Here is a 15,787-nt window from a genome sequence, read left to right as displayed (position 1 = left end):
TTTCAAAAGTTTAATACAAACACAAGAAATAAACTCAATTATTTGGATTCAACTAAAAATAGAAAAATGTGTACTTTAAAAATCAAACACAAAAAACTTTTAAGTATTTATAAACACTTGTCCAAAAATTCTAGTTCAAGGTCAAAGCGCGTGAAATTAAATTCAACGATGCAAATAGGCTATACTGCATTCAAGTTAGGGTCGAAAGTTGAAACTTCTTTCCTTAATTGTATCCTGCTGATACGCTAAGAATAATCTACAGACGGATAGACTTAAATATAAGGTTTACAATTGTATGGATAATGCCTGTTTCTGTTTCATTCATCACATGATATCCCTATCGTGCGCTCACTCACTCTGGCCGATTCGATACGAACCAAACGAATATTGCTGATATTAACGAATCGGTACGATATGCCGATGCGCATCACATCGAGCAATATCGTGTATCGGCTGATATCGAAATATAGATTTCGATTCACGAATCGGTACGATATGGCGATGCGCATCACATCGAGCAATATCGTGTATCGACTGATATCGAAATATAGATTTCGATTCACGAATCGGTACGATATGCCGACGCATCACATCGAGCAATATCGTGTATCGGCTGATATCGATATATAGATTTCGTGCGGGGCGATATCGGATTCAACGATATTGCTGCGATATATAGATATTGAATCTATATACGATTTATATCACCCACTCCTAATGAGGCCCAGTCGCGTCTCTCCCCAAAAGGTGGTCTATGGGTCGAGAGACACGGGGCCGAGTCGCACCACTTCTAGACACGTCACCACCGGTAGACAACCGGTGAACAGGAGACTCTGTGAGGAGGATCTCAGGGCGCCACCACTTACCGCTCTGGGAGACTCACGCCAATAAATGAAAACAATTACAATATAACACTTGTGTTTATTCACTACAAATAACACAGATACTATGGTTATAATAATTCACAACACAGATACTATATATAGTTCACAAAGATTAATTTAGTGGTAAGGTATATGTTACATGTGTGTCGGTAGGTATACCGAACACTATATTGTTAAAAAATTGGAAACTGGGTGAAGTATTATTGTGTTTTTTGTGCACAATTAGCATATTAATCGTTAAGTAGTCGTTGGTGCTGTTAGATATTCTGTAAAGATTTTATTTTCCATATTGAATTTTTTTTATTGCTTAGATGGGTGAACGAGCTCACAGCCCAGCTGGTGTTAAGTGGTTACTGGAGGCCATAGACATCGACGTCAATGCGCCACTCACCTTGAGATACAAGTTCTATGGTCTCAAGTATAGTTACAACGGCTGCCCCACACTTCAAACCGAAACGCATTATTGCTTCACGGCAGAAATAGGCAGGGTGGTGGTACGTACCCGCGCGGACTCGCAAGAGCTCCTACCACCACTAAAAATATATATAAAATATTCGTCTTTATTTTTAAAAAAAAACTTTTTAACCTGTGCAGAGAACAGGAGTGTGAATTACTTTAAAGTTGATACACAAAGTGATGTGACGCCCGATCCTGTTTCGCATTTAAGCAAAGTTAAGTGGAAACATTGCTATTGTATTTTAATGAGTTCCAATTCGGAATCCTAATTCAATTATGTAATTACAAGGTAATTGTTTATTTGTGATGTGAAACCAATTGTTCTGGCTGTAGGTTTTACGATAAATTAACACCTGTGATTTGATAATATCGGCTGAGATAATATCACACTGTGAAAAGATAATATCTGAGGCTAAAAGCTAGACGACATCTGGATAGTTATTTCCAAGGACACGAAAACCTACAGACGTCCGATGCCATTCTGTAGTTGTTTATGAATAAAAACGTTAAACTATAATATAATCTTTTACTAACAAAATATTGGACGAGCACACGGCTCATTTGCTTTTAAACGACCACAGCCACTAATGGACGTCAGCAACACTAGATACATATTCAATATATTTTTTAAATTGTTTAGATGGTTAGGCGAGCTCACAGTCCACCTGATGTTAAATGGTTACCGGAGCCCATAGACATCTACAATGTAAATGCCGTGCCACCCACCTTAGTTAAACAAGTTCACAAATTACTTCCACAATGAAGGAATATCAACGTATAATAAAAATCACACCAGGAAAAATTATAATTTTCTTAATTACTGACGGGTGGGTACTGACGCCCTGTCTATTTCTGCCGTAAAGCAGTAATGCGTTGCGGTCTGAAGAGTGGGGCAGCCGTTGTACTATAAAACTGAGACTCAAAATTGATGTATCTAAATAAGTAGCGACATTTACTTTGCTGATGTCTATTGGCACTAATAACCACTTAACGCCAGGTTGCCCATGAGCACGTAGCATGTGGTAGAGTTAACATTGTTATTTATATTTTGACATTCAACAAGCGTGTTATACTGACATCTAAGTTGAAATAAATGATTTTGAATTAGAAATGAATTGAATTTGAATTTGAAACATCGTCAAAAGAATCATAAAAATCCTTACTTCGTTTTAGCCTGCAGGATGAATAATAAGATCATATTTTATTTCAAGTAACGAAAGGACTGATCAGTATTTAACGGAGCATGAGTCTTGAGGCAGCCGATGAGACGCGACTAATCGTATGGAAACGTAAAGCCGTGTATTTTTCGCGATTCAATAATCAAAGTGTCAAATTATGTCTACATTAAATATTTATTTTTAATAGATGATTTCAACAGCACAGTGGCTGGTTACTTATGCATCAATTGGTCGGAAAATTCGAGAATGAAGTGGGAGACAATGTTCATAGCATTTTGATCATTATTTATATGAGGCAGCCGTGAGAGTTCAAATCAGTCACTCTGACTCACATTAAGCTTATGTTTGTGCGCCTGTGCGCCTGTACAACAAAATCCCACAAGATGTTCAGAACCTACATATACATAAGTTTAAGAAAACTATTAAAGAACATCTGTGCAATAAAGCGTACTATAAAGTCAATGATTATCTAGAAGATTGCACAAAGTGGGAATGAGTTGCTCGCTCCGGGCATTTCAATATTGTAAAATTGTTATGTTATAATTACTTATTGTAAAAATGAATATTTAAAAAATCTAATATTAAAAAAAAAAAAAAAACGTTAAAAAAAAAAATTAAAAAAAAAAAAAGAAAAAAAAGACATGCCCGCTGAGGTTCTTGCCAATTCTTCTCAGGACGGAGGCTAATTCTTGTGAATTGGCGGTAGTTCTTTTGACGTTCAACAAGTATGTACTTTCATTTATGTTGAATAAAATTTTTTTGATTTGATTTGATTTGATTTGCGTGTGAGCTGAGTAGGTACTTGTGCAGAAATTCTTCGCGTTGTCTAGACCTAAAATGTGTTCTCCGAAAAGTCTCTTGCTATGGTGTATCTGTATGGATGGACTATGGATGAAGCTTCGTTCTTCAAAGTAATTGAGTATCATTAGGATTGTTGGATTTTTTTTATTGCATTGACGAGCTCACAGTCCACGTACCATAGCCATGGTGTTAAGTGGTTACCGGAGCCCATAGACATCTACAACGCAAATGCCGCCACCCACTACGCGAATGAGTTCTAAGGTCTCAATATGGTTGCAACGGCTGCCCCACCCTTCAAACCGAAACGCATTACTGCTTCACGGCAGAAATAGGCATCTTAAGTTCATAATCTTAATGATTATTGTTTCCAATATTATGAACAGTATTTTCTGTTCTGGGGTATTTTACTGAACAGGGCTAAAGCCTGACCAGCGTCAGTAATGCCTCTGATGATGATGATGATAATGATTTCCGTCTATTAATTAGAAAAAAGTTTCCGCGACCCTGAAGCTATTACTGTTAATAGCATTAATTACCACTAGCGAATTCCCTATTGTTATCTCAACAGTTCTACTATTGGGTATTGTAGAAGTCTACAGAGTAGACAGCGTTATCTCAAGATGGCAGCGGAATTTGTGAATATAGTGGTGGTAGGATATCTTGTGAGTCCGCACGGGTCCACCACCCTGGCTATTTCGGCCGTGAAGCAGTAATGCGTTTCGGTTTGAAGGGTGGGGCAGCCGTTGTAATTATACTGAGATCTTAGAACTGATATCTCAAGGCGGGTGGCGGCATCTACGTTGTAGACGTGTAAGCTTGTATCCACGTTAGTATTCTTTCACCGTCGCACACATCACTCCAACAGATATATAGCAGAAATTGTAACAACTTTAGTTAATAAAGTCATGGTTATGTTTTGCTTCAAACATTTTAATGAAAATTAAACCTATTATATTAATTAAATTAATATAGTGTCTGCTTCGATAGATAAATAGTAGATATTGTATCGACTTTAGTTAATGAAGTCTTAGTTATGTTTTGTCTTCAATAATTTGATCAATGAAAATATAATTAGCTACATAGATTATTTTGAATTAAAATGACGTATATTCGAATACAATTAATGAACAGTAAATAATTAACAAATATGCTTGTCAGTGAATACAGTGATTTGCTAATCGATCATTTCAAAGAGGACACCAAAGATACAACTTAGTTAAATAATTGAATACAATGGAGAAAAATAAACTTACCAAAACTCGACACATACTCTATGTAGGCAAGAATTAGCACCAACGTTTTAACTGAAATAAAATACGTATTTTTTAATATTAAATTAATTGCGTAGAGAAAATCATAAGTTATTCCATGACAAAGTTATAGTTAATTGCCTTATGACTAGGCAAAGTGAGGAGCAAAATTATTTGATTTACATATAAAAAAAAATATATATTTTTAAGGGTAGGTTTAGCTCTATCCACGACATTGCTGACGTCCATGGGCAGCGGTAGCCACTCACCACCAGGAGGGTTTGCACGTCTGCCTACAAGGGCAATAAAATTATATGTCATGTTACTACGTTTAGTAAAAGCACAATCAAAGAAAATAAAATAACACCGATATTAAAAGTATGTCCTTTGAAATTTTGAATTATTTTATTAACAGTTTAAACCGATTTAATAGATGGCTGATTAAAAAGTAAGAGGATTTTATTTCAAGCCGCCAACTTTATAATTCTTTTCTTGTGTTATATTGTCCAATTTCGATATTCATCAATGTTCATCGAGGAGCATTTTCTTTATGTACCTACTTGACTTATTGTTTAAATACTCAACATTAATAGAATGCTAATTTAAGCAATCGTATTTAATTAGGTAATGAAGGAGTAAATACATGTTACTAAAGAACAATGAACTTAAGTAAATTATTTAATACTATCCGGTTATATTTGAATGAGAATTCGCATTACCTCTCGTGTACATGTTGGCGGGAAACTTGGGACCGAACGACGTGCGTCTCCCCCGAGTTACGAAATGGTACTGAATTTTCCCAGTGGGGTATGTTTCAGTAGCAAATATAATTTTGTTAACGTGAAGCTCAAAGTATGACTCAAATATTTACTAGCTTACTATTCTAATATTAACATTATTTCCAAACAAAAAGCAGCCTTGTCATGGTGGTAAAATTTGTGATTTTGTCCGCGTTGTTTCCCATTTACATTGGTTTGAGCATGGTTATTTTATTGGAAAATTGTAAGGAGCCAGAGGCGCGATGAATCTCTACAGCAGCGGTACTTTAAGACCATAGTCTGGGCAGATTGTGACGAAGGTGAAAATGAAACTAATAATTAACATTTATTTTGTAGTGTCTTTTCATAATGTACCTAGTAGCCGCCTCAATGCCAATGATATCAACAGGTCCCGTGAGTCCAAATTTCGAAATGGTCCATATATTTTAAATACATTATTTATTACGCGAGCACGACAATAAATAAATTATTTAGTCAAAAAGTCGGTCTATGTTATCTGAACGAATATGCTTATCGGGGTTAGCGCAGTATAGGATTTAACTATCTAGTATTTGTTTTTGATATTTAGTACATAGTCATCGAAGCCTTTAGACACGAAAATGTACTGAAAATGTAATTAACAAACCACAAATCGATGAACACCGAAACTTTTGTTTCTCAAACAATACGAGCGACCGATAACAATCCGATTTGTAATTTTAAGTAAAGGATCAATCAGACTGATTGGCTCATTCACAATGTTCCCATTCAAATAAGTACTTTTCATTAATGCCTCCTTGAAACGCTATTGTTGATCTTGAGTAACTCTCAAGACATTTTCTTACGATTAGACCTTGAAATGGCAACCTATATTACGTAATTTGTGTAAATTAGGATTGGGCTTAGTTTTAAATAGTCTAAAAGTCAAGGCTCCAAACTTACATGTTACCGCTTGCGATATTTCTGGGTTTTACAATAACTTACTATGCAATTATCTACATTATTCTATTCATTAAAAAAAGCAAGAATGGGCTTTTTTTGCATGCATGTTTTTGCTGACCGACCGGCTCAATTTATAATTATCAAAGCTAATAAACAATGGAATCATTACATTTATTTATTTATTTATAACTTCTTATACTGGAAAGTATAAAGGCGGACTTAATGCCATAGGCATTCTCTAACAGTCTACCTTAGGGGAGTGCAGAGATGAAGTTTGGTAGGTGTAGTGTGAAGGCGATATTACTTAAGCATATGTGTATATACTTAAACATATGTGTATTATATTACATCTTACATCTACATAGTATATTACATCTTAAATATAAGCTTTTTTGTAAGTCATTATAGAACGGGTTTATACAGCTTAGATAATGCATAATGAATAAGACCGTAAGTCCGTTTTCCGAATGCAAAAGGCAAATTGCAGTAGCAGACCAGGAGGGGTGTTGATTAAATTATGAGCGCCTGTGAGAATTTATTCTTTTTATTTATTGCTTAGGTGGACGAGCTCACAGCCCACCTGGTGTTAAGCGGTTACCGGGGCCCATAGATCTACAACGTAAATGTTGCCAGCTACCTTGAGATAACAGTTTTAAGGTCTCAGTTTTTACAGTATAATGGCTGCTCCACCCTTCAAGCCGAAACGCATTACTACTTCACGGCAGAAATAGGCAGGGTGGTGGTACCTACCACCAGTAATTACACAAATTATAATTTTGCGGGTTTGATTTTTATTACACGATATTATTTCTTCACCGTGGAAGTCAATCGTGAACATTTGTTAAGTACGTATTTCATTAGAAAAATTAGTACCCGCCTGCGGGCTTCGAACATCTGTGCATCGCTAGATACGAATGCATCGGATGTCTTATCCTTTAGGCCACGACGACGACTATCTACTGTCCAATGAGCTCGTTTGCAATCTTCAGCATCAAAATAATATTTAATATTTTTCCGATTAATGCATATGACAATTAACTCTTATAAGTTGGCAATTAGTGACATCCGTTGATCCGTTAAACGGCACTGAAGTATAATGGTTAAAGGAAATAAAAAACGTTTAGTTCTTTTAATGTTAATAATTTGTATAAAAGGTGTCTGTTGAGATAGAAAAGTAGATGGAAAAAATTGCATGGTTTCTATTCAGTGGGTCTTTTAATCCCCGAAAAGATAAAAATCACGCAAACCTTCATGTCCTGGTGAAAAGAAACATTTATTTGGTATGTCATAATTTTTGGTATGTCATGAATTCTTTTCTGTGAAACCTATGTCATTACATAGGTTTCACAGAAAAGAATTCACGAACAGCTTAATAAACACCTTAACGTCGCAAGTCCTGCTACGCATGAGAAATTTAAAACAAACAGAGAAAGTGGTACAGAAAAGTTGTACCATTCAGCCTTGGAATGATGGTATGTCCTTCTTCAAATGAGGTTTGAGGAGTCCTCAGAAGGCAACGGTGATTTTTATATGCGATAACCACTACAGGTAAGCCGTATACCTACTTGTCTGCCGTCTGTCTAAGGATACGTCTAACGTCGAAACAGGTTTTTGTTATTATTAATTTTATGTTGTCTATTTGTGTCAGTAAATAAACGAGTACCTACTTACTAATCATGTAATCATGGAGAACTTTCAGGATGTGAAGCACTGCTGGTACTGCACATAACAAACAGCAAAACGACCATAAATATTAAATTACTAGCCGTAACCGTCCGCTTCGCTGGGCATTTAAAATTAAGATTATTATTTATTGTCATTATTATTGAGTCCAACGCTCATATAAATATTAGCCTATCCATTAAGTACATGTATTTTCTACATGGATACCAAGTTTCAAGTCAATCGGATGCATGGTTCAATAGTTATAACGGAACATCCGTAAAAACCACTGTAGATTCATATATTAGTATACATGTGCAAGTTTCAGCCTATGAATTGGCATATCCGAGTCTGAAAATAGCAGCGGTGACGTCAGATTTTATCGACTTTTAAAGTATTAAGCGTACATAGTAAAATTAAAACCTTAAATTTAAAATCTCTTTTTCTTGAAAAAGTTTTACCAATCCACGTCCGAGTTGTTAAACAAAGACATCGCCATCTTTGGAAGAAATATTTTACGGGAGAACCACGTAACGGTGATTCAAGTTTTAAAACTGAGGGTCCTATACGTGACGTCACGAAGTATGTAACCACTGGAAGCGAACATGATATTTATATTCTTTACATCAAAAATAGACAAGATATATGGATCATAAAGTTTAGTACCAACGGTTATTTTGGTTTATTGACAACACAATTTAAGTGCAATGGTTGAAACTATGAAAAGACCGGGCGGCCTCTTTGATAGCGTTTATTGCCGTCTATGGACACTAACAATCCATTAGTTACAGCGGGCTCGCTATCGCTTATCGCAAAGTAAGGATAACCGGAGGAAAATGACCTATGAAAACACAATGTCCATAGTAGCAGGAATGAACTTCACTCCTTGTGTTAAAATAAAAGTTTGTAACGCACGAGAGGATATATTATAATAAGCAGCATAGCTGAGATCTTGTAATAAAAATATATATTGAATTGATCTATCCGCTTGACAGATACGGTGCTCGAAGTCTTTATTAAAAGTCTAATAATAACTCTCTCTCTTTCTTGTCTCCTCTAGTTTTCGTATTTCAAGGTAAATAGACGGTCCAAGCAATCGTTTCGTTAACACCAGCACTACCATTTCAACGATTGCACGAACCACGAGTCCTTACTGAGACACTACATCAAATTAACCCGGAAAACTTGAGAACCTTTCAAACTCGCATGATTTGGAACATATGACATTAGCTGTTATGACGGAATTATTTATCGGTCTTTGTCGCAAATAAATTAAGGATACGTTTTAGAGCACAATATAATTTACATGATTATTCAAGACAGTGTCTCGTTAAATAGGGTTCAGTATAACATGATTAGACGTTGTAGCCACATGACATCAATACAGATATATTGATATGTTCTTGCGCCTAATGTGTTTACGACAGGATATGTGAAAGAACACATATTCAAATTTGGAAATCAAGATGAGAATCAGAATGAGGGTTAAGTAGGACGATAAGATATGATTTGTAATGTGGAATGTTAAAAAAGGAACATTATGAAGGACAACAAGCTAGGATTTTCTCGTATGTAAGCTCGAATTCTCTTTATTCGACACAATAACGCCTATCGTGTTCGTCACTAACTACACTACAAATCAGCATGCAGCCACCTTCTATGCGTTAGACGCGCGTTGATGGATCTAAACACGTCAAATCGGAACCTCCCGATCCACTAACGGTGCTTTTAGGTACCTCGAACACCGGTCATTGTTCTCGTCGAGCCCGCGAACGAAGAGCTCGGCGAGTAAATTAACCCACAGACACAGCCCACTGAGTTTCTCACCGGATCTTCTCAGTGGGTCGCGTTTCCGGTCCGGTGGTAGTTTGTGCGAAGCACTGCTCTTGCTAGGGTTAGTGTTCGCAACGTCGACAGGTTTAAGACCCGTGAGCTCACCTACTAACTCGACTACGTTGCATAGCCTCTCAAGGCTACCATTTAGGTAGGAAAAAAATTTGGATCTAGTTGTTCCACTTTTAGTGTTGTTGGACATTAATTTCTAGTTATAATGCTACCGGTAACGATATACAGGTGACCGTACTTGCCAAATTCTTTGATAAGTTCGGCATGACACTTAGCCCATAACATCAGCCCACTGAGTTTTTGCCGGACCATCCTAGTGGGTCGTAATTGTGATCCGATGGTAAATGCACTTGCGAGTCGAATTTCTTTCATGACTTCGACCGGGAATCGAATCCGTAGCGCAATCGTCCGGGTCAACTAAGCAATGAATAATCAATCATGAGGCACATCATTATGCCTTGAGGATATCCTGAAGCAGGTCTCAGGGTCTATCACCAGCTATAAATAAAAATTTCTCAAAGCAACATATTTTGCAGCATTATATTTTACAAAAACAGAAAAGTTCCTGTTTACTGTCTTATTTACTTAAGTAATTAAATGTCAAATTCTGTAACAGGAAAAAAAACAGTGAAAAGCAAGGGGAGATACTCTCATTGTGATATCATTGTGATAAAAAATATTGCAAATATTTTGCAATATTCCACTAAAATTACACTAAAATATGATTGAAGACTATCTGATATTTTTTATACATTCAATTCTTCTGTACATGTTATTCACTGCATAGTCCACCTAAACGGCTCTACTGGCTTCACATTTTACCAATACTAGGGAAGACTAAATTCTGTTGGGCCCAGTATTTTATAAAACAAACATGAATATACTTTCTTCAGGTTTTTTCATGGGGCAGCCAATGTACTATAGAACTGAGACCAATATGATTGGTGCTGCATTTACTGTCTTGATGTCTATATGGGTTCCAGTAACCATTTAACAATAAGTGGGCCATGAGCTTGATAACCTGTCTAAGGAGAAAAGAGATTTTTCAAAATAATCCACTAGCAATCTGTAATAAGCTAAGCCTCAAGTTTTAACAGGAGTGGTGGATTATGTTAGGAACCTTGTTTAGTCTGATTTTTATTTATTTAATGTCTTATTTACTTTTTATACTAATAATAATGAGTAAAGATTACTAAAGATATTATTATTAGACAGCATAAGCAATTGAATAATAATATCAACTGTCATGCTATTAATGTCGAACACTGCTAGCCAAATATTAATTGTGAGCACTCGTGAACAAGTATAATGTGATATTTATTCGTAACTAGCTGACCTGGCAGACTTCGTAGTGCCTCAATCGATAAATAAAAGACACATCAAGGGGACACATCTAAGGAAAAACAAAATTGTTTGTTTTTATATAATTCCAAGCATTTCCTTTTTTTTAAACCTTCTCTTATAAACCTTCTCTGGATTTCCACGAATAATTCAAGACCAAAATTAGCCAAATCGGTCCAGCCGTTCTCGAGTTTTAGCGAGACTAACGAACAGCAATTCATTTTCATATAATATATAGGTTAGTGTACAACTTTAAGTAGTTATGGTTAAATAGTACATAGGTTATGCTTAATCCGTCATAAAGGCAGACAATAGAGGCAGAATAAATACTTGTGAATATTGGTCCGAATTATTATTTACTCAGTAGATAGTTCATAATATGCAACGCTGGTCTCATCCACTATTACGGTTACCCCATAACCGAGTAATAGAAGTAAACTATTACTTCTATTACTCAACTTCTTTTACTACTTAGTATGATCTATTCCACCCTGTAATTATCTCAAATAGTAGTTTTGGCATATGTTGCCTTACGGTATTGTTTGATGCCACTGTCCTGCACATTTTACACTTGTCTGAAGGGCAGTTTAGTCAGTGTTTCAATATTTGTTCAATCTATTAAGTATAATATACTACCATCTATAATAATATGACATTTTTTCCTTTAAAATACGTATAATTTATAGACTGATAAGGTGACATGCAACCTCTTTGATAGGACATACAACCTACAATGACTGGACATAAACTAAGAGAAACTTGACAGGTGTGATTCTAAAAGAAACCAACGAAGTGGCACTGGTCATTTTAAAATACCCTTCTTAAAATACAATAGATGACAAAGAACTAACAGACCATTTAAGGATGTTGTGGTGTGCAACCTCTTTCACAGGACATACAATGACTGGACATAAATAAACTAAGATAGAGACATGACCAAAGAACTAACAGACCATTCAAGGATGTTGTGGTGTGCAACCTCTTTCACAGGACATACAATGACTGGACATAAATAAACTAAGATAGAGACATGACAGGTGTGATTGGATAAGAAAAAGAATGAACTGATCATTCACATACATGAAATAAATGATAAAGAACAAACCAAAAGCTCATAAGGAATAATAAAACTCTATGTTGGAAAAAGCCCACAATGTTGGACATAAAAGAGTGTATGATTGTATATTTATCTCATTCTGTAAATTGTTTGTTCTCACTGGCTATTTATCTCATAAATTGGGTTGATAGAAGTAATAAGAGAACATCAGATATATCTTAAGAGATTTGGCAATTCCAAACTTGCCTACCTTAGAAACTTATGTATTTGTTAGTTGTTCAGTCTAAATTAAATACTGTAGCTATTCATTGAAAAACGACATTATTTTCAAATTTGAGTAAATTCATTGAACATCAACTAAAAAAATACAGGTACACGGTTAAAATATAAAAATCTTTGTAGGCGAGACAAAAGTACACACCAGTGCTTTACGGTAAAGTTTTTTTTTTCTTCCTTTTAATTCATATTTTCAACTCTTAATCGGTTACGGAAAAAAATTATTATATTGCCGCCTTGAGCACTTGTGCCTAATGTAAATCTAACTCTGAGTAATTGCTTTCAATGATTCGTATAATGTACAGAATTTCATTACTTTCGCTCTCTTTAAATAATTCTATAAAGATAAAATTTGGGTTTTGATTAACCTAGGTACTTGAAGAAAGGAAAAGCTTCTCAGTTCAGGGTTCGGGGCAGTTTTCCTGAAGTTCATTACCAATGACATTAGTTCAAAAGTTAGATGGAAAGAGGAAACTTTTGCTATTGTTTATGATTAATTAAAATATACTCACAAGTATACATTTTGCTAAAAAGGTCATATTTAAACTTTTTCATTATCACAGACACTTACGTTTAAGCTTTAAGTTCATAAAATTTTTAACTTTATTATTTCGGTTTTGCAGAAATTATTGCTCAAAATTAATTCAAAATTGTTGAGGTAAGGGAGAACGATATATATTTTCTAACAGGAAGAGTAGAGACAATATATATTTCTCAGCTGCGATTCAAAACAAGTGAGATTGAAGTTTAAGGTTTTAAATATTTGGATTTGGAACACAGAATTCTCACAAAGTCCACAGAGTGATTAGAGTTCTTAGTCTTATGCCGGCCACTCACATGCGCGTAAATATTCGTACATTGTACGAATGTTTGCGCGCATGTGAAGGGCCATCAAACATTCATTCGCAAACTTAGCGGCTGTGCAAATGGGTTCGGTACTCAATTTGCGAACCCGTTTGCGCTTCCTCCTACACTTGTTTACGAATGTTTCACGAATTTCTCCTCCTTTTTAATTCGTCAATAGAACATTGAAGAGAAAAAAGTTTTGAATTCTTTCCCAGACATCATTAACAGCCATGCTGTTTTTATGGGATTTCTTTTGATGAAGATACGCTACACAGTAGACGTCACGATCTATGAAAATAGCGAAACGTCCGTTGCCTTTGCAATCCTGGGCGCAACTGGTCACACGAATGAATGTGTGGGAGACTACGCGAAGGATCGCGGTTCGCGTGCTTTGATGTCTGTTAAAAAACCGACACAGCTTGGAAAACCACAAATGCAGCGAAAACTTTGCATAATCATTTGCAAATGTCGTCCTACACTTGCGGGTTTGCGTATTCGTGCGAATGTGAGTGACCGGTATTAGAAATTAAAGGCTTACTAAATTTGTCCCTTCTTTTTTTGATTTTCGGTTTTTTTTATTTTTAATTTTTTTTATTTGTTCGTCGTTTGTTCGTTAATGTTCGAATGTAAAAATTGTTTGTTCGTCTTTTATTTATTTATAGCGACCCGCCCTCGCTTCGCTTTGGAAACATTAAAACACACATGAAACAAACAAAAAAATTAAAAAAAAATTAAAAAAAGTAGCCTATTTTCATCAGGGACAATGTCGGCTTCTAATGGAAAAAGATTTTTTCAAATCGGTCCAGTAGTTTCGGAGCCTATTCGAAACAAACAAACAAACAAATCTTTCCTCTTTATAATATTAGTATAGATATAGATAATTAATTAAACAAATGATCACCCTTAAGTTGCCACCCTTACTAGATATATTTATTTTTATTGCTCAGATTAATTAATTTTGATCAATTGTCGTTTGTGTGACGACTATTGGTGATTGTTCGATCATAAAAAAAAAAAAACACATTCGTCACGGGACGCCTGGCAGATGTGAAACATCGACATTATTTTGTAAAAGTAATATGCATAAAAGAACAGATTGTGATAGGAACTAAATATGTCATAATGATAAAATAAAATATTACGAAAAAATTATTTGTTTTCAAGTAAAACACAGGTTATGTGTACTGTAGTAAACAACACTGTATACACTACGGAGTATACATTGTAGGTATCCGAGCTCAGTGTAGTGAGAGAGATGGCTTAACGCCGGATCGATTGGGAGAGAATCGCACAGTCGATTACGCAGGGCGACGCGTCGCCACACCGTACACTACTTTTTTTTTTTTTTTTTTTCCTACCTAAGCTGATAGCCCTAGCGGCTATTTCAGCGTAGCCTTAACTTTAGTAGGTGAGCTCACGGGGCTCAAACCTGACGATGTTGCTAACACGAACCCTAGCAAGAGTCGTGCTTCGCAGAATCTACCACCGGATCGGAAACGCGACCCACTGAGAAGATCCGGCGAGAAACTCAGTGGGCTGTGTCTGAGAGTTAATTTACTCGTCGAGCCCTTCGTCGCAAGCGACGGGTTCGACGAGAACGGTGACCGGTGCTTGAAGTACCTAAAAGCACCGTTAGTGGATCAGGAGGATCCGAGATGACGTGTTTAGGGCGACGTCGACTGCTTTCCATTCTGTCCGCAGGATCGGGAATGTAGTTACCGGCGGCCACGATGAGAGGGTTCTCGTGTCGTGCCGCTTTATCGAAGTGGCGCATGGACGCCGACTGCAGATACTTACTGATGGACTCTAAGTCCAGGTCGTCATGGAGGTCGACGTTCCTGACGAACCACGGGGCTCCGACGGCTATCCTGCAAAAACGGGATTGAATAATTTGAAAGGATTTTAAGTGTATGCGGGCCGCGTGAGCGAACACTACACTTGCATAGGTCATGACGGGGCGTATGCAAGTTTTGTAGAGTGTCACCTTATTTCTAAGGGACATTTTACTTCGCCTACATATCATCGGGTAGAGACGTCCTAGGATGAAGGCGGCACGATCGCGTACCGTCTTGATGTGGGGGCGGAATGTCATCCTACTGTCGAGGGTGACGCCTAAATATTTGACCTTCGGGGCCCACGGTATGGGCTGGTCGTACATCGTGATTGGGCGAACGGCGGGGGCGGGGGTGTTGACGCGCCTAGTCGGGAGAGGGATGCTCAGCGTGGTGTTCGGAGGGCGACCCCTTTTGAAGAGCACCGCTGTGCTTTTCGTGGGGTTAATGTCGATGCGCCACTTCCGGAACCACTGTCCCATGGTGGTAGCTGCGGTCTGAAGTCGTCGATGAAGCAACGCCTTCTTCCTACACGAGTAGTAGATGGCGGTGTCATCGGCGAAGAGCGCCAGATGGGTCTCCGGAGACCGGGGTATATCGTTGATATACAAACTGAATAGTAACGGGGAGAGGGCGGAGCCTTGCGGGACTCCGGCTGT

General features: G+C 36.9%; 1 protein-coding gene and 1 long non-coding RNA gene across 5 annotated transcripts in view; one reads left to right on the top strand and one right to left on the bottom strand.

Annotated features, from left to right (window-relative positions):
- The window catches only part of LOC101738405 (beta-1,3-glucosyltransferase), a 41,916-nt gene extending 28,289 nt beyond the window's left edge, over positions 1-13,627 (bottom strand). The window contains exons 1-2 of one of the 4 annotated variants that reach the window (XM_004930288.4): positions 12,963-13,627; positions 4,573-4,623 (exon numbers count right to left, since the gene is read on the bottom strand). In XM_004930288.4, coding sequence (XP_004930345.1) covers positions 4,573-4,623; positions 12,963-13,005 — 94 coding nt within the window. In that variant the 5' untranslated portion in view covers positions 13,006-13,627. Of the gene's footprint in view, positions 1-4,572; positions 4,624-5,288; positions 5,356-12,962 lie in introns of those variants that run through there. The other 3 variants (XM_021350734.3, XM_021350735.3, XM_021350736.3) reach the window with 3 other exon arrangements.
- LOC134199457 (uncharacterized) lies at positions 7,601-8,367 on the top strand. The gene is made up of 2 exons (XR_009973955.1): positions 7,601-7,817; positions 7,969-8,367. It is a non-coding gene; the product is annotated as an uncharacterized LOC134199457 (long non-coding RNA).
- Positions 13,628-15,787: the final 2,160 nt, after the last annotated feature.

This window comes from Bombyx mori, chromosome 10 (assembly GCF_030269925.1).
Source record: "Bombyx mori chromosome 10, ASM3026992v2".
Taxonomy (NCBI): Eukaryota; Metazoa; Arthropoda; class Insecta; order Lepidoptera; family Bombycidae; genus Bombyx; species Bombyx mori.
Note: the sequence above shows the minus strand (reverse complement) of the source record. Positions and strands in the feature narration are given on the sequence as shown.